This window comes from Stegodyphus dumicola, chromosome 8, assembly GCF_044657685.1.
Source record: "Stegodyphus dumicola isolate Sdum_Otavi_A_Nest chromosome 8, ASM4465768v1".
Classification (NCBI taxonomy): Eukaryota; Metazoa; Arthropoda; class Arachnida; order Araneae; family Eresidae; genus Stegodyphus; species Stegodyphus dumicola.
Window position 1 is genome coordinate 161,418,749 of NC_140775.1, and position 26,305 is coordinate 161,445,053.

General features: G+C 31.1%; 1 protein-coding gene across 1 annotated transcript in view; it reads right to left on the reverse strand.

The window, feature by feature from the left end:
• Window positions 1-3,798: 3,798 nt before the first annotated feature.
• LOC118188335 (cyclin-Q-like) overlaps window positions 3,799-26,305 on the reverse strand; it is a 48,308-nt gene continuing 25,801 nt past the window's right edge. Inside the window, exons 5-7 of the mRNA XM_035358747.2 lie at window positions 19,137-19,349; window positions 12,590-12,670; window positions 3,799-4,002 (exon numbers count right to left, since the gene is read on the reverse strand). Coding sequence (XP_035214638.1) covers window positions 12,593-12,670; window positions 19,137-19,349 — 291 coding nt within the window. The 3' untranslated portion in view covers window positions 3,799-4,002; window positions 12,590-12,592. The remainder of the gene's footprint in view (window positions 4,003-12,589; window positions 12,671-19,136; window positions 19,350-26,305) is intronic.

The window sequence follows — 26,305 nt, forward strand, 5'->3', positions numbered from 1 at the left end:
AATGACATATAAGAAAAAAATTACAAATTCTTAGAAGGTTGTGTAAAAGCCATTTCTTTGAATTACTTCAAATATTCTTGTTTTCATGGATGAAACGAGTTTTTGACAAAGGTGGGGTCGGTTTTATACCATTCATCTTTGATAGTAGATTTCAGCTGTTTTGTTGATGTAAAATGTCTCCCATTTGCATAACTCTTCTTGCTAAGTCACCCCAAAGGTTCTCCATTGGGTCGAGGTCAGGTGATCTAGCTGGCCATTTCACAGTTTCAACATTGTTGACTTGGAACCAATTTTTTGTTCTGTTACTCGAATGGATCGATGCATTGTCTTGCTGATAAATCTAATTTTCTCCAGCAAGACATTCAGCATTTGGAAAAAGATGATTTGTTAGGACATTTTGGTATCCTTGTGAATTCATTCTACCTGAAACGAATGCAATTGAGCCCACACCATTGTAAGCAAAACAGCCCCAAGTCATGACAGATCCTCCACCTAATTGGCGCTTGAAGAATATTTCTTTTTCATTTCTTATATCATGCCAGTAAAAATTCCAGCCATCTGGCCCATCCAAATTCCATTTTTTTTCGTCAGAAAAAATAATTTCTATCCATTGGTTGTCCCAGGTCATGACTTTCTGGCCAAAGTTCAAACGCTCTATTTTGTGTCTCTGCAGTAACTGAGGCTTAGTGAATTTTGCTGTATAAGTGAACCTTCCAGACCTTCTAATTGTGTTATAAATCGTTTTTTGACAAACTTTTAAACCTGTCATCGGAATCAGTTTCCTGGTTGAGTACTTTCCAGTAGATACAAGTTGGCAAACTCTTCTTTCATCACGCGAGGACAAAGCTTTAGGTCTTTCCCCAGTATTCTTTTTACTATAATTGTCTTTCAATTTTAAAAAATTGTTGACTACATCTTTGATCTACCTATCTTTATCGCAATAGCACGACTACTCATTCCTGTTGAAGACAAAACTTCTTACCCTTCGCCATCTTCACAAAGATCACCAATACTTCGAAGAAACGTATGACAAATATGAAACTTTCAGCTTTGTCACAAGCTAGTAGTTGCAATGGTAATTACACAATTATATTATATTTATTTTTAAAAAATGACTGGTGGTAAAAAATGACTTTACTCAGGCAGAAATACTAACTTTGTAAATAACCACGTTTCTCATAATTATGTATTTACAAATTATATTTATAGCGTTTATTTCTTATCAATGAACTTTAATTAATATTATTTGAATCTCTTTTATTTCATTTTACATTTTCTCAAAAATTTTTACTGGCCTTAAAAGTTTTTACTCAGGCTGTAGAATATCATAGCTTATTTCAATATTCAATGAGGAAACATGTCGCCAGTAATGTTCAGATCTCGAAACTGCCACCCGTATTTCACTGATTATATCTGACAGACTTTACAAATTTCATATTCTGGGGCAAATCTTACATCCTCTACTAAATTTTATTACCAATCAATAGTTATTTATGTTATGATATTTCATAGGTTGAAAATTGCTATGAATGTAGAGGGTGATATGCACATATCATTTAATGTCACCAATTAGAATGTGCTCTCCATAAATCAGTCACTGGTTAAAGATGACTATTTCCCAAAACTGGAGTATATAAGCTTAGCTGCTGCTAACCAATAAAAAAATTTTCATACTAGATAATATCAATTACAGCTTAAAGGTGAGTGACTGAATGATTTAATACTATTAAATTAAGTTTTTGGCAACTGACAAAAATCTTACGGTCGAAATATAAATTTTATATTAAAGACTTGATTTGCTCAAAGATTGATTGTGTACTCTGAAAATGTTCTATTGTCCAACATATTGGGTTACAAATAACAACTTTGCTTTAGCCAAAATTACCCCTAAACATCCTCCTTTTGTGCATTAGATTTCCTATAGGCTTTCCACATCCATAAAATTCTCTTTACACTAGTTGCTGACTTAAATTCTAATCTGTTTCCTACCCAGTTATTTAAAATGCATAATCTCCGATTTCATTTTCAATCCCTAGACGACACTAGCTGTTTTATTCTTTTCTCTTTCATTATAGTGGGCTACCAACATGTTCTCAAAATTTCTTCTGAATCTCCCCATCTGTTTGCAATACTTATCTTTCATTTAGTTGCAGCTGATGAAAGTGATACTGATGAAAGCAATTCTGCTAAAATAAAATATATGGCAACTATTGTTGGGTTCCTTAGAGCATGTTTATAATGTCATTTATCTTTCCAAATAGTGACCTATACAAGCTGGATCTTTATCTACAGAAGCACATTTTAATTTTACTTTTCTAGCTTAATGTTACAAGTTCTATTTCTATCACCCAAGTTTAAATACCATTTGCTACCTCTCAGAGACTCCCCCCCCTGCAGGTACCTAATTTGTCATCAGTACACGAAAAGTGCCCATGTATTATTCATTTACCAATTTAGTTAGTACCTTTCTTTTTCACTCTCAGTTAACCTTTTGAAGACGGGATGGCCATTATAGTGGCCATTAGAGTCCTCTACGTGAAAAGACAGGGTTGTCCACTTTAGTGGCCATGTCTTTTTTCCCCATTTTCCAGGCTGAAAAGTGGGGTGAAATGTCAAATTTGACGTCCCTGGAGTTTTAACCACTTATCTCTTTCAAAGGTCTTCCTTTTGCGACATAGATGCACCCCTCTGAGAATCCATTAAACTACACACAAGGATCTTTGTTGCAAATAGGAGGTGATTTTTTAAAGGGGGGGAAAGCATTCGGTTCAAGATTCCTCGTCCTTTGGTAGCTTTTACTGCTACCAAAGCCTCAGCCTCAAAAGGTTAATTCTGCATTCCATTGCAACACTTTCAAGTGATAGTCTTCCTTCAATAATCAAATTAATTCAATGTTTTTCTTATAAAACATCATTTAATGCTGCTTGTAAGATCGATCATATTCAAAAGGATTAAAAATTACTGAATTTGTGATTATAAAAAATGCATGAAAACTTGTGGTTTTCAAAATTATATTAAAGTCTGCAGCAAGGGATGATTTACCAGATTATCTTCGAGACATCATAGCAGCTACATTATCATTGGCAACTGAACCAAACATATATATTCCAGTATTCAGGTTAGCTTACTGGAATTTTGACACCCCAAAGAGTGTTCCCACTCTCTCTTATTTCTGTTTCATGACTGGTGATTACCACTTCATCCTGCTTTAACAAAAGTTGTTTTATTTATTTTTAATTGCATTAAGATCATATTATTTATTCAAAAATATTTGTATTAATACATTATTTTGAACTATAATTAGGTTAGGTTAATCAATTAAGCAAAGCAATTCAAGGGTTGTCTATAGCAAGAAATGCCTTCGTGGAGGACTTTTTTAAGGGAAACTGGTTCCTATCCACACTATAGATGGGGAAAACCATGAAAACTGACCATGCAGCCAGCCTGTTTGCCAGGATTTGCCAGATCAAACTACCAGTGTTCAGCAACTTTACCACTCGAATGCTGATGGGCAACTATAATTAGGACTGTATTTAAGACTACATTGTTTTAGCACTAAATTTTACGTATTACTGTACAAGTAAGATCAAAGTCACTTGATCAGTGCACCAATTAATATTTATTGTATTAAGGCCCACAGTTCAGCGTCCAATGCAGATGTTAAAATTTGCAGTTGGATGGCTGTGCTCAAGATGGGTAGTGAAGATGGGCAGAAAAGCAAAAACTAATGGTATTTTTACTTAGCTTATTTTTTACTTATATAGTTTTTAATTTAAAGAAAGAATGCAATACTTCAGATACAATCATTCAAAAATTTTATTACTTCAAAACATTACAAACACGAAACATTATATGGAGTTAACACAGTAATTTATATAGTGACAAAAAACTATCAGCCATAGCTGCAATAGCCATAAGAGAAAATACCAGGAAAAAGTCCCGACTAAGCACCAATATCATCGGGCAGTGTTTCACAATTTTATCAGACTTGACAACATCATGCTAACAAAGAGAAAAATTTCCATTTTTAATTAAAAAAAATATCAACTTTAGTAAATCAATTTTTTTATATATATTATTTTCAGTACCTCATTAGCCAATAAAAATGATCACTACTAAACTAATAAAATTTATCATCATTAGATTCATTCATATAGTAACATTAAATAAAACTCCTTTCTTGTACATAAAGAATTAAACTAGATCACCATACAGAAACAAACACTTTGTAAAACTTATTGGAGAAATATGGGTAACGGAAAAAAATAATTTTGCTTTAAAACCAGGAAGCCTATGGAACCTATGGAAGATCGTCAGCAAAGAGGAATAAAAGTAAATAAAATGACTTAAAATCATTAATAATTTAAAAATTAAATATTAATTATCATCAAAGTAATTATTAATTATTTAATCAATATCAATGATTAATATTTATTGATAATTATTTAATTAAATAAAACTAATTAATTATTATTTATTTAAATAATTAAAGATTTAAGTGATTAAATAATTAAAATTAAATAAAATGTATAGAGATAAACTAAAATAAGCAATTTTTAATATAATTTTATTGCAAAAAATAAAATTTTCGAGACCAAATTTCTAGTGAAATTGTTGTTCAGTTACAAGTGCTGGAACCTTCTTATTTAGGGCTCCGGTGCACTCCGCCTACAATTCTGATTTATCCCAAAAATTAAGAAGTACCGGAGCTGGAATCCGGTTAGCTCCGTCACAATTTAAGCTCTGTTTAAAACTCTATGAAATATAGAAAACTGAGTTTCCCTGGGGTTTTTCATATTGTACAATAATACCATTTTAAAAGAAAAACTTCAAATTCACTTTACAATGCATGATTACAGATACTAATATGATTCCAATGTAAAATATATTAATAGCCAATAAGGTATTCTACATTTTATGTCCTGTGGGTAATTTTACTACATAATTTTCTTATAATTTTATGTTGAGAAAATTCTAAGTAGGAAAGAAAAGCTATTGTTCATCAAAGTAATTTTAATTATGATGAAAATAAAATTAATAATTCATGTATAAACTACTGTGTGGATAGGCTTATTAATACTTAGTAGATTTAGTATTTTTTTTTAATTAAGGTAAAAAAAAATTAAATATAAGTATTAACCAATTAATGCCTGAATTTTCATAATACAGTATATTAAGACAATTAATTCAGATAAAATAGAATTTAAGAAATATGCTGAAAAATCAAAAGCATTGGGGGAATGGAGTTTAAACATTTTCATTCAAAATTCTCCATTATATGAAGACTACTCAGATCAAATAAAATTTAACAAGAAAACTTATGCAGAAATTCACAAGGACTGTGAGAATGGAATTTGCACAGATAGCTCCAAGTTTCTTTAATTTAATGTTGTTGTTGTTTTTGACTCGATATTTTATGGAAGAACTAGCAGCTTTGCTGCCAGCCTTCATCTGGCTTTTAAATGTACCGGAAAAATGGCTGAAGGCAACACCAAACGTTAAATTTAAAAACTGCATAGAATTTTACTCTGCAGAAAAACTTCATAAAAAAGAGTTATTACATATAACAAAATTACAATAAAATAAGCAATATCCTTTAATACAAATATTAATTATCCTAATAAATAAATTAACTAACTTCCCTTTGCAAAATCTTAAGAACTCAAATGGTATAAAGGAGGTTAAGAACTTTGTTTCCTAAAAAAAATCACTTAAAACTTTTCAATATCTTAAAACAGTGAAATGAGCAATAAATAACATAAAAGAATTAAAAAAAAAAAAAAAAAAAATTCTGAAAAGCAAAGTATAATTAATGATGTTTTACGTTATATTTTCAAGAGAAAAAAATTAGGTGCTACTTTGGCAGACGGTTGCACTGATTTTTGGCGATTTACATTGGCGTAATTGTTGGTGCGGTTTTCATAGTCATCAGCCATCTTGAAAAATGCTGTTTTTACGTGTTTTACACATATAGTAAAATAATGGATTAATTTTTTGTTGAAAATGTTGTTTTCTAAGATAGCTGGCAAATGTAAATAAATACATTTACTAAGAGTATAAAATGCTAAAGTAAGGTTAAATTATTACTTTCATATAATAGAATAAAAACACTGCTATAAAAACATTGCGCCAACATTTGATTGGATTAAAATATTACTTAAATTAAATATCGAATTAAAAACATCATACCAACGTTTAAAAGAATTAAAATATTACTTAAATACTTTAAAACAAGTTTTATAGGAATTAATTACTTAACATTAAAACATATGTGGCAATAAATATCTCAGGAATTTTTGAAAACATTGTATTAATTTTTTAATAAAGTTGAAGTATACAATTATAAAGTGAAAGAAAATTACCGTATTTATGCGAATCTAATGCGCATCGTTTTTGGCCAAATGTAGTACTCAAAATTGGGGTGCGCATTAGATTCGCATAAATACGGTATGTTATTGTCTGAAATTTACCGTATTTATGCGAATTTAATGCGCACCCCAATTTTTAATACTACATTTGGCCAAAAACGATGCGCATTAGATTCGCGTAAATACGGTATGTACTTACATTTTTTAAAGTATTTTACCTGTCGTATATTGATAAGTACCACAAAAAAAAGGGAGGTCTTCTAACGATCTTCATCTGTGATCCACATCTCTCTCCCGTCATTGAAGAAGGAGGTTTTCTCCAAAAATTTTAAATAAACTTCCTCTGACGCTATTAACAATTTATAAATAAATCTTTAATTAGAAAAGCCAGGTTGGCCAAAATAAGGTCTCAAAGGTAAATTTTTTTTTATTCTGATACCACTTATTCTTGGTAATTACCAATAACAACATTCATCTTCGAAACGGACATATCCATTCCATTTGAAATCTGAGGAATTCGAAGAGATGAATAATAAAATTTTAAAATGGCGCAGTCATGCACAAATATTCAGTAACCAATCAGGGAGCTGATTACATCACGCATAGAATTAAAATTATTTAAATAATCATTCATAATAAAATCTTTTTTAAGTAAATGCAAAATTAAATTGTATTTTAATACTTAACAGACATAAATAATGTTTAAAACATTAGATTAAATTTATAGATATTAATAAAACCAATTACTTTTTAAGTAAGGTGACCTCATTACATCATCCACAACATAAAATTATATAAAATATTATAAACAACAAAATTTTTATTTCAAATAAAAATGCAAAATTAAATTGATTTTTAATATTTAGAAGCCATAAATGATATTTAAAACACTGAATTTATGCATAATAAAACGCATTATTTTTTAAATAAAATGACAACAAAGTATCGGTTACCATAAATAACTTATCCAGCTATGGGTTTACCATAAGTCGTATTACTCGGCAAACGAAAAATCGGCAAAATCCGTGCAACCGTCTACCAAAAAAAAATGACAATAAAATGAAATATGCCAATCTCTTAAAAACAATGACATAAGAAATACGATGAAAAATTGTTCCCAAACCCATATTTCTAAAAGAATGAAACTATTCAAAATAATGCGATTTTATCAAAAATCTATCAACAACAATAAGAAAGGAAAATTGTTGCCAAAATCACATTTGTAAAGATGTGAGATGTGAAAAGTGTACTTGGAAGCTTCATTTAAAAATTTTTTTAAAAATACAAAATATTATCATTTTTCCAAAATTTTTTTGTATAAGCAGTCGCAAGGATGAAAGTTTAACGTGTCCAAAAATCAAACAAAAATAAAGTGTACATTTTTAAACATAAATTTTTTTAAAAAAATTCCACTGAAAAGGTGTTAAGCTCCCTTTGTTAAATAAATTCGTATTTAATCAATTTATTGAAACACGAAATTTATTTTAAGTTCGTAAAATAGCTAAGTGCCTACGTTTCATGACGATGTGAAAATGGAGTGCGTAGAGTAAAATCTCGCTTTCCTATAGCCCATTATGTCTCAAAACGACGCAATTTCATCACAAAACATAAAATAAAAAAATTTTAATTCGAATTTCGAAAAAAATTGCTTCGAGGTGGACTGGCTCTTGTCTAGATGCACCTACGTACCAAATTTCGTTGCCGTGGGTCTATTAGCTTACGCGCAGCGCCAACAAAAGACACACACACACACACACAGAGAGACAGACTCTTTGTTTTATTATATGTAGAGATAGTTACCAGATCCTCAAAAGAGGATGGACTTTTACTTCCCCTTCACCTACCCAATTTTGAAAGAGAGCATCCCAGGGGTGGTCCAAGGATCTCCCACTCTTCCTTCCTATCACCCAAGCTACACAAAAGGACTTTTGGCTTGTCATAGATTTAGAGTGCCCCCATGCTGCAAACATACTATACATTTAGAATCAACCATGGCCTCTCCGAGATTCGTATCCCAGCCCTTTGGTATGGCATTCAGAGTGACTAACCATCATCCCATCTAAGCGATCTTTAATTCAATAAATTTATTTTATTGCTGGAAAACATTTTCCTTAGTAAAGTTTAAAAATTAAAAACTGAGAGATTCGGTGATCTACTAAAAGTATCGAGACGTATGACAAAAAACTGAAAGCCTCTCAGTAAAACTAGGAAAGTGAGCAGCTATAAATATGGACTTATGCCATTAAGTAATGTACTGTTACTTTGATTTAGCTAGCAAATTTGCAATTCAGATCTCATGCGCTTCAGTTAGATTATCTGACTCCATAGCAAGTGAGGACTATTTCTCTAACAGCAAAAAGCTTTGCATTTGCTGTTCTGAGATGAGGTGCCGTATTTTACGAGTTGTACTACTCTAATATTTAAAATCGGCAATCATTCTATGCCAGGGGTTCTCAACCGGTGGTACACATACCACTGGTGGTGCACAAGAGAAAAATCAGTGGTATGCCAAAAAAAAAAAAAAAGCAAAATATTTTTAGTCCAAAGGGGCAATTTACCTGAAGGACTATTAATTTCATTTTGGCATTTTGCGTTGAAGCCTTTAAAAGGCTGTATCACTTTTCAAATCGTTGCCACCAAATATTATCACCCTGTATTATATTTGAAGAAATTAAATAATGAAGAATCTGCATAAATGTATGTATGTTTCTCGCAATGTGATAAATCCAATTTTGAATGGCATAATTCTATTGCGAATATGGGCATCTGAAAGCCCAAATTTGAAGCGAGCGATGGCAACATTGTACAGAAAAAAACATTTTTATCTCTAGCACGCGAGACTTTTATCGGATATTCTACAGATATGCTCAATTTAAAATTATTTTGAGATATTGCTCTTGAACTGAATTTTATGGTTTAAGTGTGAAGAACATGATATTTAATAGATAAAGGTAACACACAAAATGTTAAAAAATGCTCCTTTGGATGTAATTTAAAATCTGAAGCCCTTCAGATTTTCTTTTTTAATTATTAAATTCAAAATTTAAAATCCCAACATCCTGATTTTTTTCTCTACTCGTAAATTTATGCGATCCGAGCTTTGTTCGAGAGTGGTGGTGGTAGTAGTGGTGGTACTAAAGGTTTTCAGTTTTTGTTTAGATGGTACACGTTAGTCAAAAGGTTGACAACCACTGCTCTATCCCATTTTAAACGGCGTAATGAATTCTTTATATTTTATGTTCTTTGCTAATCTCAGTTTGTACTTTGTAATGTTTATACCAAAAAAATCCTGAGTAAAGAAGGAAATCTCATTTATCAAAGTAGATTTAAATATGAGAAAAATAAAATTAATAGTCAATGTACATACTATTGTGTGCATAAACTTAATGATGTAGCATATTTTGATGTAAAACAAAATTAAATACAAATACTACCTGATTAAACTTAGCTTGAATTTTTATAAAAAGTTCTACAAGCACTGATCAAATAAAATTTAATAATATAAATTATGTAACAAACGGGGTGTGGAACGGAATTTGCATAGTTTAAGGCCCATTAATTAATAAATTTCATTTATTACTGGGAAGCATTTTCTTCAGCAGTTTGTAAGGCTTAAAAATTAAAAAACCAGGAGATTTAGTATTCTACAGAAAGACATGATGAAAAACTAGTTGGCAACTGTGCAATATACATTAATGTGTTTCATTAGTTAGTGAACATTTTCTCAGTGTTTTACTACTAAACATTTAATATGCTTACTGCTATGGTATGCAAATTAATTGGGACACAGCAATTTTTTTAACAGAATTTGCAATTTTAATCTCATGGTTGTTTGACAGCTGGCCCCTCAAAGCAGTTTTATCTGCCTCAATGTCATTTGGATGTCTGCTTTCGACTAACAAGAACTGATTTAGACAATAAATTAGGATTACTGCATGTTTACCAATTAGGATTACTGCACTTGTTTCTTGAAAAGAGAAAGTCTCTTTTGGATACATTTTGCATTTTTAGTGTTCTAGAAAGACAGCAATGATTATCGCACTTAACATTCACACACCTATGAGCGTGGGATTCCCACTTTCTATTCTAGACTCCAGAAACATTCTACCATTGAGGATTTTCTACTTTTTTCAATAACTATCACAGTCTTCCTAAATGTTGCATCCATATCGCACATTAATAACATACTCTTAGAACGAACTGCTGCTTCACATTTAAACACTGTATTCTTTTAGAAGCCCAAAAAGTCTGATATACAGTTCGCACAAAAATGATGATCTGCCCCTTTCTTTTCACCCCGTAATTTCTGATAAAAAATGCTATTTCTTTTTTTTAATTTTGTGAGCCATCCATCAGATAGACCCCCCCCCCAAAAAAAAAGCATTTTAGAGAATTCTACAGTTTTTGTGGTTAAAAGAGCTCTAGAAATTGGAACATTCTTTAGTTTCAAAGCTTGAAATCGTTCTTGAAGAGCAATTTCAATTCTCTCAATTTCTCATCCCCTTTTGTATATATATCCTTGAGACATTCATATCTTTTACTAGTTCTTTATCAATTTTATTTCTTTATTGAAGTAAACTGTTCAATGCTGGTTTGGAAAATTCTTACTTTACACAGTTCTTCTCCTTGGCTGCATTTACCAAGCATATTATATTCTTTCAGCAAGTTATCTTTTTCTTTCAGGCTTAAATCATTTCATTTATGCATTTTTAAAATTACAGTTGCGCACATAGCAAATAAAAAATGTTTCCTCCAGTGATTTCTGTTCAAAACAAAAGTTCCCATTTATAGACAGAACAGGGCTTATTTTCTAAAATTAGAAGTGCCGGAGCCTTACGGAAGACCATCAGCAAAGAGGAACAAAAGTAAATAAATAAATAAAATAAATATAAAAATAATTAATAAATACAAATTATCAAATTAATTTATTGAAAACGAAAAAATTTCAATTGACGAGTTAGTCGGCTTCTCGACACAGCAATTACAGTGATGGACAGTGGAACTTTGTAACTGAACAAGAAATTATGTCTGTTTATAGAATTAAAGAGAAAGTATTAGCACAAAAAACGAAGCAACTTAAACAACTTACATTGAAAGAAATGTTTATTAAAGTAAACAAATAAATATTAAGCCTTTTTTTTTTTTAAATTTTGATACTCTTTAGATCATAATTGCTCTTTATTTCATAAATTACGTTTTCATATTTTTAATTGTATAATTTCTGCATGCCATCTTACCAGATTTAAATTGATGATCTATAATCCGGAAAAAACCCTAACCCGGAATCGCTGAAGTCCCGACGAGTCCGGATTACGGACTTTGTACTATATAATCACATCAAATGTAATTTTAATATGAAAAATTAAATAATATCAATAAAAATGTACAATTCAGATGGACAAAGAACTTTAAGAAAAACTATTCTTAAAACTACTATAGGTAGGGAATGCAGTTTGAGTAATTTAAGTTTCATTAATTCAATAAAATTTATTTATTGCTGGGACCCATTTTCTTTAGTAAAGGCTAAAAATTAAAAACGGGGAGTCTTTCACTCCTGGTAAAACTGGGAGAGTTTGCATTGATGCAAAGTCTTAAGAAGGAAGAGTATAATTCTCAACAAAAAGAAGCAGGTATGTCGTAAATACGATTTTGCTCCACGCTAATCGAGATTTCTGCCTGTTATTTTCAAATGCCTGCTAGCTAGGGAGTCGCATCATGGCCAACGACAATACACTGATTTATGGGAGGAGGAGAGTGTTAGCATTTAAACAATAAGCAAAGTCCCAATGTTGCCATGCTTTCATGTCATCTTAATACATTTAAACTGATAATCTAAAACCCGAAAATTTCCAAAATCTGGAATTGCTCGCCGGATGACTGTATTTCATATTTCAGTAAATTAACTTTTTTTTAATTTAAAAACACGAATCTTTGTGCCATTTAAAACATTTTTGCAAGTGGAAGTATTTATCTATGACCAACAGTTGCTAAAATAAAGGCCTGGCAAAGATTTTTGTGGACACAACATATATTAAATAAATTCTTATAGACACTAAATGCTTTTCTTGTATGTATTAGTAACCACCTGATTCTGTCCTAAATTAAAACATGCCAATTTCCATTTCTTATCAAGGCTTCCATAATGCAGAAGTAACACTTACTTTTTACACTTTTTTTTTTAAACAAGTATTAATAACAAATACACAGGTGTAAATACTTACATTTCAGTTGAGACCACAAACTGTAAAAATATCATGCAATAATTGATTTTTTGTTTCTACTGTTAAATCAGGAGAGAATTCCTATGAGGAAGAAAAACAACCATCAAGATGTATATCTAAATACTAAATGAATTTTTAACACTGCAGACTACATTTGTACGATCAAGATACATCAAAACAAAGTTTATGAGCATTTTCTACAACAATTTCTTGTATATATTGTTATTATAAAATAAATCTTTACCCATTATACTCATAAAATAAGTATGCCTATTTTGAAAAATTTAGTAATATGATTTAACTATTGTCAAAGATCAAATTTTTATTACTTTCATTTTTTGGACTTCTTATGCATATGAAAGTATACATTTTTAATTATGTATATACATGTTTGTTTTTACATTAAAGCATAAAAATTCTGAAACTGGGAAATTTTCTCATCCTGAATATAATACAGCATGTTACTTCTTATTACTGAATACAGTTGCACAACTCTGCTATGTGTTTAAGAAATGTAGTTAATTGTGCATTTAACTGATGTGCACCGATATATCTCCAACACAGTACCCAATTCTCATTCTAACACTCTGTAGGCTTTTGTTCATCTTACATTTATATCAGGTCTTTCATGAAGGCTGGAATACATTACTTTTTTTTTTGGGGGGGGGTTAAAACACCACATGCCTGGAAATGTTTCTGCTTTATTTCTTTGCAAAAAAATAAAAATAAAAATAAAAATAAATAAATAAATAAATAAAATAAAATAAAAATAAAATAATAAATAAATTCAGAATAAATGAAAATACAATAAACACATAAAGCAAAATGCACTCAGCATTTAAGAGAAATAAATGTTGCCTTTACTTTAGAAAAAGGATTACCAAAAAACTTAATGCAATGTAGATATGTGCATGCTCTAATCGGTCTGAGAACTGACATCAAAATAAAGAAGCAATCCCTAAACACCCTCAGCATCTCTTAAATACATACATACATACATACACACACACACACACACATATATATAGTTTGTGCACATTTCTGCATATGCAAATTAAGCACTTTTAAGGACCATCAATAAAAAAATGTAAGGACCTATCAGCAAATAAGAATTGTATGAACTAATGCAATTATCTAGACACAATAACAGTATTTAATACAAAGTTCCAATAAGTTACTGAAGTACCAGAAGTGATGGTTTGTTTTGTATTATTTTAAGTTTCATTAGTGAGGAATAAAGTTTGACGTTAATTTTTACATTTTTGTGGAAAGGCAATAACTTAACATGAAGAGATAACTTTTTTAAGGGTGGGCAGTTGGCTAAATAATTAAATTACGTAGTTAGATATCGTTAGTCATATTAGACTTACATGACTACAACTACATTTTTTTTAAATATTCATTGAAAAAGCATTAAGAATGCTTTTCAGCAGTTATAATTTATGATACTGATTCTAAAATGATATATAAATTAAAACATATACATCATTTATGTTTTGTAGCAACAACAAACAAAATATTTATGCATCTTTTTAAGTTAAACATTTTTCAGATATTTTAGACAATTTACACTAATTTCCTTCTCTTTAGCATCTTTTATAAGTATATTTGCTTCAATAAACAAATCAATATTCCCATTAATCTCATTTCATAGTTTGTTAACCCTCTCACTGCATACTTTTTTTTTATCAAAATAGGTTCAAAAATTGCATATTTTTTTATTACATATTTCAAATCTGTATATATTTTACAGTTAAAAATATACAAAAAATTTTTGTAAAAGAGTTTTTTTTAACTATAGAATTAGATCATAGAAAAAGGTTGTCAGAATACTGAAATTGAAGAATAATGTTATAAAGGAAAATTTTGAAAATTAATATTGGTTAAATTATGATTTATTTTATAAAATAATAAGGTAAAACATATATACTAATGTAAATATTTGCATAATGTAATAATTTGCATATCAATTTTGCACCACTGTCGAACGTTTTCTATAAAAGCTGAATTTTCAGATTCATCATTATCTGCAGAGGAATCTGAGAAATTTTCATCAGTTTCACTATAACTATCTTTAATATACTTGAAATCAGAGTCAGAACTACTTATCAGTGTCAGAAATATCGTCAGGAATATAGGTTATATCACTCGTGAAATGCTTCCTGCCAGACATCTTTGAACTCTGAAAAGCGCATGCAAAATGCTACACTATGTATTCTTGTATATCTGGCAGAAATATGGACAACTAATGCTATCTGTTAGCCCACATCTAAATAAAAAATTAAACATCACAGAAAAGCCGAAAGGAAACCCTGAACGGGGAAAGAGCGGGTTGCAAAGTTAAATAGATGGCAAAAATTCATCCCCGCGAAGATCGCGGGTTGCACAAATTTTACTAATTTTACGTTGCCCGTGGAAATCGCGGGATGTGTAGCGAGAGAGTTAATGTTTCAACAATGCACCTTTGAATTCTTCTTCAATGAGTTGCTCTTTATTTTAGAATTTTTAAATTAAAGATTTCTCTTATTCTAAAGCAACTGCTTATACTTAAAATGTATAGAAGGAACACCCGAATCGCAGGTTTATCTCCAAGAGCCTTTTTCCGAAATATTCAGCTTAAAATATTGATTCGCAGCTTCGATGATGCAAGTGATCGTGCTAAAAACTTGTGTATATTCAGCTACCTGTTATTGAATTGAAATAAAGATCCTTCTAAATTGGACTATTGGTTCCCACCTAATGGACAGATAAAGCGATTCCTGGCTGTTTGAAGAACTATTAGACTGTTGATTCCACTTGTGATTTCTAATAATTTTAGACGCTTCCGAAAGGGTTGTGACAGAAGGAAAAATGGGCTTGGCTCATTTCCCTGTGGATTGGACACCAAGGATCCTGCTACCCAGAAAAACTGTCTTCCATTTGTGAGTGAAAAAATTTTAAGATTACTTTTTTCTTAGTTTTCCCAATGCTGTGGTGGAACAGTTAATAATGATTTATCTACCATGTATATATTGTCATTAATTATATAAATTAAATATTACAGTTAGTAAAATTGAGAAGTGATTTATTATTTAGAGTGATGGCCAGTTTTGGTATGTTGAAAATTTGTTTCACCTACTGAGTTATTGAGTCAGAAAATGTTAGTTTCTAATTAATGAGAACCATTTTATTTGGAGAATTAAAATATGTTACACCTTCTTAATTTGTAAAAAAAATGTTTATTAATTAAATGTTTTAATTATTGTAAGCTGAAATTTTGTGTGACAGATGCGATATTTTCATAGTAAAAATAAGTGGTAGGGGATACTGATTAGTTAGTTACTCTCAAGTATTTACTAATAATATTATTATATTCAAAAATTTAATAAATGTGTTTGATTTAGAATTTTAATTGCCATTTATTTTGTGTGTTAACTAACTTTGGTTTGTCATGTCACTTCATTTGTTTGAGCTGGTAGGCTTTTAAGAAACATGGAGCTTTAAATGAATTTGGGGTTATTGTTTTTCCTTTTACTTAGGTTTACTCACAGCGCGAACCTAAAATTTAACTTTTGTACTACCACTATACTTTGAGTTTTTTGTCCAGCACCATGAGTTAGTTTAAGTTTAAAGTTATAAAAGATTAAAACACCTAATTTTCAAATATTCAATAATTTCTTTGCTTGCTTCAATGCTTGCATCTAGTGCAAAGATAAGAAAATAAAGGAAAGATAAACATGTTAAGTGAGACTTCTGGAATCAAAAGAAGATAATTCAAATAATTTTTTGTTTCCAAACGTCCTTCCAAAAATTCTCTAAAAGATATGAATTTCATCACAAATTTGTTATAAAACATATTCATTACGTGCTCTGAAATTATACATCTTTAAATCTTTCTAAACTTCCCGATCTAAAATCCGAAAGTAAAATTATCCCTACCAATTCCTAAAAATAAAAAGGAATGTGAATTTAAATATTGGTGCATTTTGAAATTTGGCAGAGTTGTTGAAAGTGATAATAACATCCAATGTGGTTTATGCACTTTGTTAAAATTATTTGCAAATCGTCAAATGAATTATTATTGGTGTAAAGTGAAAAAATTACGGCAAGATGAATTTTTGAATTTCTCCGTAAATTTTGTACCAAATTTTACAAACTTTCATATTGGGGCATAATTTGAGTCATAGAACCGAAATATGGAAAAAAATTGGCATGTTATTTCAGAAAAAGTCTAATTTTGTGTCAAAATATGTATATTAGAGCAAAGCTATATATAAATCTAATACATAACTAAATCATGCTTTCAAGATATGAAAAACAAAATTTGAATTTCATCAATCAGCCCAGTAGAACGGGAGATATAGAAATGTCCCCCCCTTTTTTTGCACAGTGCATTTGACTATAATAAATTTTGTATTTATAAATGGGCCTATTGCCAACTTCAGATATACATTTAAAATTACAAAATTTCTTATATGATTTACAATTTTATTTAAAAAAATAAATCTCAAATTTGTAGATGGGGGATTTTACACAACAAAATCATAATCTTTTGTGTGCTTCTTCAAATCGATAAATAAAATATAATTATATAAATAATTCTTCAAATCGATAAATAAAATATTCATTAAAAGTTAAAAAGCTCCATACATAACTACATGTATGTATTTATGCACATAATTTACATGTATCAATCAATAAGAACAAATTAACTAACATAAATAATTTTCCATGCATATTACTAACTTAAATTTAAGAATTTTATAAATTTATAAAACAGTTACAAAACAGAAATTGTATTTTGATAACTAATATATTCATCATAGGCTAAACTTCTGTTATTAAATTTACCCTTGACCTCTTTATTTTGAATGAAGTTATTTATTTAGCATATCTCTATGAATTCAAATTCAGTACATGTATAATTAAATTATAGCCAATATTTTACTAACTGAACCTTTTACTTTAAGGGGATCAAATACTAGAAAACTATTCCTTTCCATCACAACACACCTCAACACAACTGAATATAGTCTGTGCAAAATCTGTATCTCTGCAATGTCACAACACAATTGAAATTGTCCATGCAAAGTATTCATAAAATGCACCCCTTTTTAAGAAATTATGCACCTGGAAATACATGTCTAGGATGAAATCCTAGACATACTTCTAGCCACCTTTCTAAAACCCCATGTATACAACAAATAGATAGGATAAAGAAAATGAAGATACTTGTAAAGCCATCATACAGCACAGATGAGACTGTTACTCCGAAGCCCACTAATATCTAAAATGTGAATACAATTACACAGCTTTTTTCTAGCTGATGTTTATTACCCCTTCCCCTACCATTGTATGCAAAATATTGTTTCAAGAATTCATCCTTTGAGCTCAAAGAAATAGAAATGAGAGTATAAGTGAGATTCCAAAGATTTTGATAGACACTGAGAGAGTTTATCACAACAGCTACTCTCACCAGCATATTTAATATCAACCACTTTTGGCAAACAACAAATGTTGCCAAATAGAGTGATTTAGCACCAATAATAAGCAAGCATGACATCACAACACAGTCCATAAAATCTTTGCCTCGGTTTATTCAAATCTGATCATTTCTTCATAAAACAATTCAAGTTTCGCAAGAATGATATAAATTACTTGCTATTTATTTGTTTTTACCACATACTGTAAAAACAATTAAAATTTGTGACCTGCCTTGAATATTTTCAAATTTACAAGCATCACTCAAGTATGTGTCAATGGACATAAGTTTTTATTTTAGAACTGACAAACAATGGTGATATAACATAAAAATTATGACAAGCAACTGAAATTATTGACAAGTAAAGTTTTACATGTTATAAATGCAACTTGCATCTGTTGATTATGTAAATAAAGTAAAAAGCAATTTCTACTTTCAAATTTCTGCTGGAATGATTAACACGAGTTTAGAGATAGCCATTAACTTTCATGGTTAACAGTACTTCTTAATTAGGTAAGTACCTTTACTTTCATATATACACATTGTTATGATAATATACTGACTTTTAAGTCTTAAATGCTTTTTTTACACTGAAAATGCCTATCACTGACATTTGATATTTAAGCTGATAAAAATAAGATAATTTTAGATTGGAAATTTCTTCTTCTACTCATTTCACTTTTTTTACACGAACTGCAATTTTTATACACTTGACTACTTGGAATTTCATATATATAGCATCTCCTGAACTCTTCAATTTTTGCTATAAGTATCCAGTAATACGCTGGAAAAATAAATATTTTACTGCTAACACAAAAATGAATTAACAGGGACAGGGATGAAACACACATAAATGCAAAAGCTGTGTAATTGAAAAACATATAAATACTGCTTTACTATACTTTGTTATGACTTCATTTTCAGTTTCATAGATCTATTTTAAATATACTTTTTAAATAAATTTATTTTTTAAATATCTGTTTTATCAATTCATTTTTATCTATTATCCTTGCACACTTAATCCGGTTAAATATGTATAGCATCATAAATGTTTGAAAATTTTATTACACCACAAAAATTTCTTACCTGATACCAATTAGGTGGTAAGCTTGACTTCACTTTGCATAGCAAAAGAGCCACATTAATAGCAACAATGGCAATATCACAGGCTTTATAGTTAAGACATAGCTCTGATGTATAGAAGTCTGACAATATTTTCCACACATTCGTAATAAAAGGTTTCCACACTTCATTTACTTCAGTTAAAGTTTGAAGATTTTGAGCATAGAACAAACCATACTAAAACAAAAAAAGTTACATTCATTTATTACATTGAATAAATACATAATTTTGTCCTACCATTTTATATACAGTCAATTCCCAATTAGCCAGGAAGGGATTAACACGGCCCTATTGAAATACACTGCATTCCCAACATGGTAAGTAGTAGTTCAGGATATAGTTGACTCATCGGAACAGAACACACTATTATTATACTAGGTTTATTAACAAACTAATTAATCACAGCTGGATATACATATATTGAGCTGTATGCTGGGAAACACTTCACCATTACATTCGTTCCCAGTCTTCTGTCTCGTGCTTTTCAATTTTACACCTTCTAATACTGGTTTCCTCCGAATGCCATCTGTTGGCACTTATATTTTCAGATATTATGACATGGGAATCATTCCAATTTTTCTGAGATACAAATTAATTTTCTAATTATTACATATTTCTACATTAAAACACATAACCCAATATGCACATTAAGTTCACGTTTATCTTATGATGCACAATACACATAACTGACACATTGAAAAAATACACATTATAAGCTAAAAAACTGGCATGATAATAAACATAAATTCTTTAAATATCCTCAGATAATAATGGACACATGCAATGTCTAAGATATGAAAGAAAAATTACCCCTACCATTTCTGTAACAGCAAAAAGCCACAAGTATTGGGGGGGGGGAATCACAAAATTTTTTAAATGAATGTTATAGAGAAACTCATGCACATTTTGAAAATTTTTGAGACATTTACATGGAGAAAATTTTTTATCGTGAAAAAATAAAAAAATACATTTAAAAAAAATCTTAAAGCTTCCAGATTTTACAATACATCCATAGGGGCAGCATTTTGTGCATTACCTTTATTTTTTAAATATCATGTTCTTTGCATTTAAACCATAAAATTCAATTCAATAGCAATATCACAAAATAATTTTAAAATGAGCATATCTTTAGAATATCCGATACACAGTCTCGCATGCTGTAGATAAAATTTTGGGGGGAAGGCACAGTGTTGCCATTGCTTATTTTGAAATCATTGAATTTCTTAATAAAAAATCCATTAAAGTGTTACCAAATATGAAATCGATAATGAAACAAACTCCAAATTAGGACTTCCAGATGCCCATATTCGGTAGAGAATTACATTATTCAAAATCTGATGGCTCTAGGTACCGTTGTTTTGTCACGATGCGAGAAACATGCACACATTTATGCAGATTCTTCATTCTTTAAATATAACACAGGGCGATAATATTTGGTGGCAACAACTTGAAAAGTGATACAGACATTTAAAGTTTTCAATGCAAAATGACAAAACAAAATTAAACCTTCTGGCTAACATCCATTAGGCTAATAATTACATAGCTATTTTGCTTTTGCTAAGAACTGTTTGCAAATTGTGCTTTTAGCATTTATTACCTCGCTTATTTTTCAGATTTAAAATATTGTAAGAACAAGTTGCCAAAATGGAAGTAGTCTCAATTTATAATATGACCGAGAAAACTAAAAATGCTTCATTTTAATATTATTTCTTAAATATAAATTTTAATATATTACCCTCATTTTAATAAAATTTACTAATGTTATAATGTTCTAAAAAACTGTCAAAAAATTCACAGATCTCTGAATTAAAAATTATGTACAGAAATTGATCTAAATCGCCAAATTCAGAACCGTTTAAATAAAACAATTCATATTCCCAAAAGGGAGAAGTTGTTTAAGAGCTCTTCATTACCGGAGGGGGGTATCATTCTGTTAGAGGAGTGTCAGTTAAAAATGTGGCAACAACATGCCAAATACCGTGGCTTAAGATTTCAGTTTTCATTTGAAATATCATTACTTATTATTACAAGTATTTGTTATTTACATTTGAAATATAGTGGATTGAAATTAGGTTTTGTTTGAAATATCGTCACTCCTCACTTTTTTTTCCAATATTTCACCATTTTTCTGAGTACGATGGATTACACAATTTGGCAATTACCTAATCACAAAGAGGTTACCATAAGATTCTTTCAGGACAAAGGAATAATTCATAACCAGTACTCTTCTGTTATTAGAACTGGATTCAGAAATGTGTGTATATACAGTCAAAAGTCATTAATTCGGACACCCATAATCCGGACCTCAAAGCTAAAAACTTTCTGTGCATGCACCGCGTTGACACATGCGCATAGGCGTTTACGCGTGCGCGTTAGACCTTTACGACTGCGCATATGCGTGTGCGCAAACGCAGAATACGTTTTCGCGTGCGCGTTTAATGTATAACGGACGGTATAAGCTAAAATTCTCTATTTCAGTTAATTTTGTTGGAAAATATAGCTTATTTTTTTAAACCTTTTACTGCATCATCTCTCCTCCTTGAAATGTTTATTTAGTTTAGTCCTTATTTTAATGTAATATAGTAGTTACTTCTACTTCTTTTTCTTGCTGCCACTGTTTGCATTGAGAACGGACTGTTTCAACCTAATTGAGATGCAAAAACGAAATATGATGTTACGGCATCTGAAAAGCCGATTCGTGCCGATAGCTGATTGGTTGCCGTGAGATGACGTCATTCCTACTTCTGCTATCAGTATCTTGCGTCGCTCTGGCTCAACCCTTCTAGTTCCTGCTTTCCCGGCACTTGAGTGAGCGGTTTCCAGTCCCTTCAGAAGGATGCATGCAGTCCGGTGATTAAAGTGCATTGGTTCCGGTTTGCGAGATGATAGTTCCAGAATAAAGTTCTTTGGTTCCAGAGGCTACCATATGAGTGACTGCTGTGGGTGGCATCCATGTTCTTCAATGAAGGCGGAATTAAAAATACGTGAGCGGCGACTCCTTGTGCAAACGGGGTTAGGCCTGTTTTAAGTGCTTTCAAGAACTTCATTTAAATTTTCAGGTGTTTTTCTTGACCATTGATTATGGACTTATTGAATGTGTGGCCAGCTTTATTTTTAGGCCGCATAATTACTGTTTAGGACATTTTTGTTTGTATAGAATGCCAGTGTTTTGGAGACCAGGTAAAAATATTTGATGAATGATGGTTATATTATATTTTTCCTAAGACTCTAATATTGTTGACATTTATTTTCTGTGTTTTTATTCTTTATTATATTGTCAATAAATTAGTTAAGTTCAAAATCTTTTATTGTCTTCAATGTCTGTACAACATATCTCAGGGAGCTTTTATTGCTACTACTGCTAAATGTTTAATTTCTTTAAACCTTAAACTTTGCTTTAGCATCATTTTGGTTATGGGCCACCAGCTCCTGAGTTATTTTTAGTGCAGACTTTTGAAGTTTAAAGTTAATTTAGGACTTAAGAGATTGGGGGGCGGTTTTTGTTAAAATTCAAATATGGCTACTGTTAGTGTCATGCATAATACTGCTAAACTTGATGCATGTAATTATTTTACATGGTCCAAAGATATGAAGTTTCTCTTGAATGAAAAAAATGCATGGCTTTTGGTCAAAGGTATTGAAAAATGTCCTGATTTGGATGATTTTGAGGGTATTGCAAAAGAAATTATTGCCGACTATCAAAATAGAAGTCGATTGGCATTATCGTTAATTTATATGAATGTAAGCCCTGAATATAGAAATTTGATATGTGAAATTGATGACCCAGTAGTGGCATGGAATACGCTTGCCAAATATTTCCAGCCAGATTATCGGTCAAGACATATGTCCCTGTTTTCAGAGTTCTTAAATTGCAAAATTAAGCCAAATGAAAGTATTAGTTTCTTTTCTTCTAGATTAAAACGCGTAACTGAACAGTTAGCTGATATTAATCAGGCTGTAAGAGACGTATATATATGTTTCCAGTTTCTTAGGTTCCTTCCAGATAAATTTGATCAAGTAGTTCAGAATATTTTGAGGTGGCCAGATGAAAAGTTCATTTTTAAAAATGTTGAACTTGAAATTCTAGCAGAGGAAACGCGTCTTAATTTAAGAGAGATAGATAGAGAATACTCCAATAAGACTATAGAAGTCCAAAGTACTCACTGTGAACCCAAATTTAAGCAGATTAAATGGCTCAAGTGTTATAAATGTGGCCGTCCAGGTCATATTCAAAAATACTGTAGAATGAGAGGTAACTTTTCCAGATCACCCTCACCTGCTTCTTCTGTTTCCTCAGCTGTATCTAGTAGTAATAAAACATCTTCTAAGTGTAAGAATAAACCCAAGTTGAGTAAAAGTAAAAATAATTCCCATGCACAGTCCCATTTTATAGCTCAAGCCAATTTTATAGCTCAATCTCAAGCCTCAAACAATTTGGGAGAAAATGATGATAGTTGGATTTTTGATACGGCTGCATCTCATCATTTTTGTAAAAATCGTGAATTGTTTGATACTTTTTCTCCTGTGAAAAATGAGAATATGCTAGTAGCTATTGATGGGGTAACTTTTCCAATTCATGGGAAGGGTACTGTTAAAATGAAATTTGGGGATACGGTTATTTTGCTTAAAGATGTGTTATATTCACCTGAACTGAGACGAAATTTAATATCTAGACCTAGGGTGGATATCAATGGAGCAAGATTTTATGGTAAAAATGGGCAAATTAAAGTTACTGATGATGAGAATTCAACTTTGTACAAGGCTAAGTTGATAGGAAGTAACTATCATGTATTCCCAAAAATAATCAAAAAGGGGGGCAAATCTGTGAAATTTGAGGCATCCACAGTTCAGCATAATAATAGTGAATTATGCCATGGTCGGTTTGGTCATATAAATTATGATACTATTGTCAGGACTAGTAAGAGACATTCAGTTCGAGGTCTTCCTGTGTTAAAGCACTCACCTAATTTGTTTTGTGAACATTGCTAAATCAATAAGCAAAGACGAATCTCCTATAGACCCTTAGAAGGTATTCAAGTAAAGAGACCGCTTGAAAGGGTTTTCTCTGATGTATGGGGACCTATTAACATTCCAGGTAGGAATGGTGAACGTTATTTCGTTTCCTTTATTGACGAATATTTTCGTTACGTGGTAGTGTACCCCATTGTGGAGAAAAGTCAGGTGTTTGAAGTATTTGAAAGGCATATAGCATGTGCGGAAAGATCTTTGAACCTTAGATTGAAATACTTTAGGACTGACAATGGGCGAGAATATGATAATGATCAATTCAGGTCATATTGTAATAAAAATGGTGTAAAGCACGAATTTACAGATGTCTATACTCCAGAACAGAATGGAGTTTGTGAGAGATTTAATCAGACAGCTCTCAATAATGTACGTGCAATCTTACACGATAATGGAATGAGTTCCGAATTTTGGTCAGATGCAGTAATGTATTTTGCATATTCATTTAATAGAATTTGTCATAAGGGCCAAGATAGAACCCCATTCGAATTATACACTAAGCGGAAACCATCAGTACGTCATCTTAAAGCATTTGGAACGATTGCCTATGTGGGAATCCCAAAGGCTAAAAGAAATTCTAAACTTGATCCAAAGGCAACAACAAAGGGCCGATTGATTGGGTACAGTGTACGAACAAAAGGGTACAAGATTTGGTTGGAAAATGAGCAAAAGGTAGTAGAAACCCTAAATGCTATTTTTAAAGAGTTGATTGGAATGCAGAAAAGTGGCAGTGGAGCTGCACTGGGCACCCTTCCTGATTTGGAATCTGAAGAAAGGGTAGAGTTCCAATCTACTGACACTCCAGTTGGCTATTTTCCTGAAATAGAGGAAAGAACAGATACCAATGTACCTTCTTCTACAATTGGCACTGACACTCAATCTACATTGAGACAAGTAACTTGGCTTCGTAAACCTGTTCCAAGGCCAGACGGCACTCGTACGGATGTGTATTATTTTGAGATGGGGTCTAATCAAAGACTACGATCACCAAATGATGTAGAAAGGTATTGCACTGAATATAATATTCAGTATGATCCTACCTTGTTTGATTTCAAGGGAAGTAATACTTATAGTGGTGAAATCGACCCAACTGGTACTCCTTCAACGTCGTATACCCGAGATAGCTGACTAGATGTTTCAATTCCAAACACTTATAACCAGGCAATGAAATCTGCAGAAAAGTTTAAATGGATAGAGGCAATGGAAGAGGCAATGGCCAACATGTGAAAGCATAAGGTATGGCATCTTGTTCCACTTCCTAAAGACAAGACTCCACTGGGTTGCAGGTGGATTTTCAACATTAAACGTGACGAATTTGGAAACATTGTTCGTTTTAAAGCTTGTTTAGTGGCTCAGGGTTATCGGCAAATTAAATACGATACCTATGATGAAACCTACTCTCCTGTAGTCAACTTTTCAGTAATAAGGCTCTTTTTCTCCCTTTTAGTTGCACACCTTGGATGGGCAAATATACAATGTGACGTGAAAAGTGCCTATCTCTATGCTCCTTTATCAGAGGAAATTTATATGTCCCAACTTCAGGGTTTTGTAGAGCGAGATAAAGAAACTTTTGTGTGTCGCTTAGATAGAACCTTGTATGGTTTGCATCAGAGTGGCCGATTATGGTACTACGAGTTGGATAGAACACTATGTAATCTAGGGTTTATCAAGTTTGAGTGGTGTAATTGTGTCTATCGTTTTAAAGATTTTGTCATTCTGTTGGTTTATGTTGATGATATAGTTGTGTTTGGGAAAAGTGAAGTTCAGGCCAAAATGATATTAAAAGTCCTGAGTTCACATTTTGATTTGAAAATTTTAGGTAAAACAAGAAAGCTTCTGGGTGTGGAGTTTGAATATGAGAAAAATAGTGTTTTTTCATCAGCAATTATATATAGAAGACATAGTTGATCGATTAAGTCTTTTAAAATACAAATTACTTCCCTTCCAATAGTTAAAGGTGTGAAATACTCAAAGTCTCAAAGTCCCAGTACACAAGAAGAAACGACTGAAATGATGAATTATCCTTATAGAAATATTTTGGGATGTCTCTCGTTTCTTTGCAATCATACTCGTCCGGATATAGCTTATGCTGTTAATATATTTTCTCA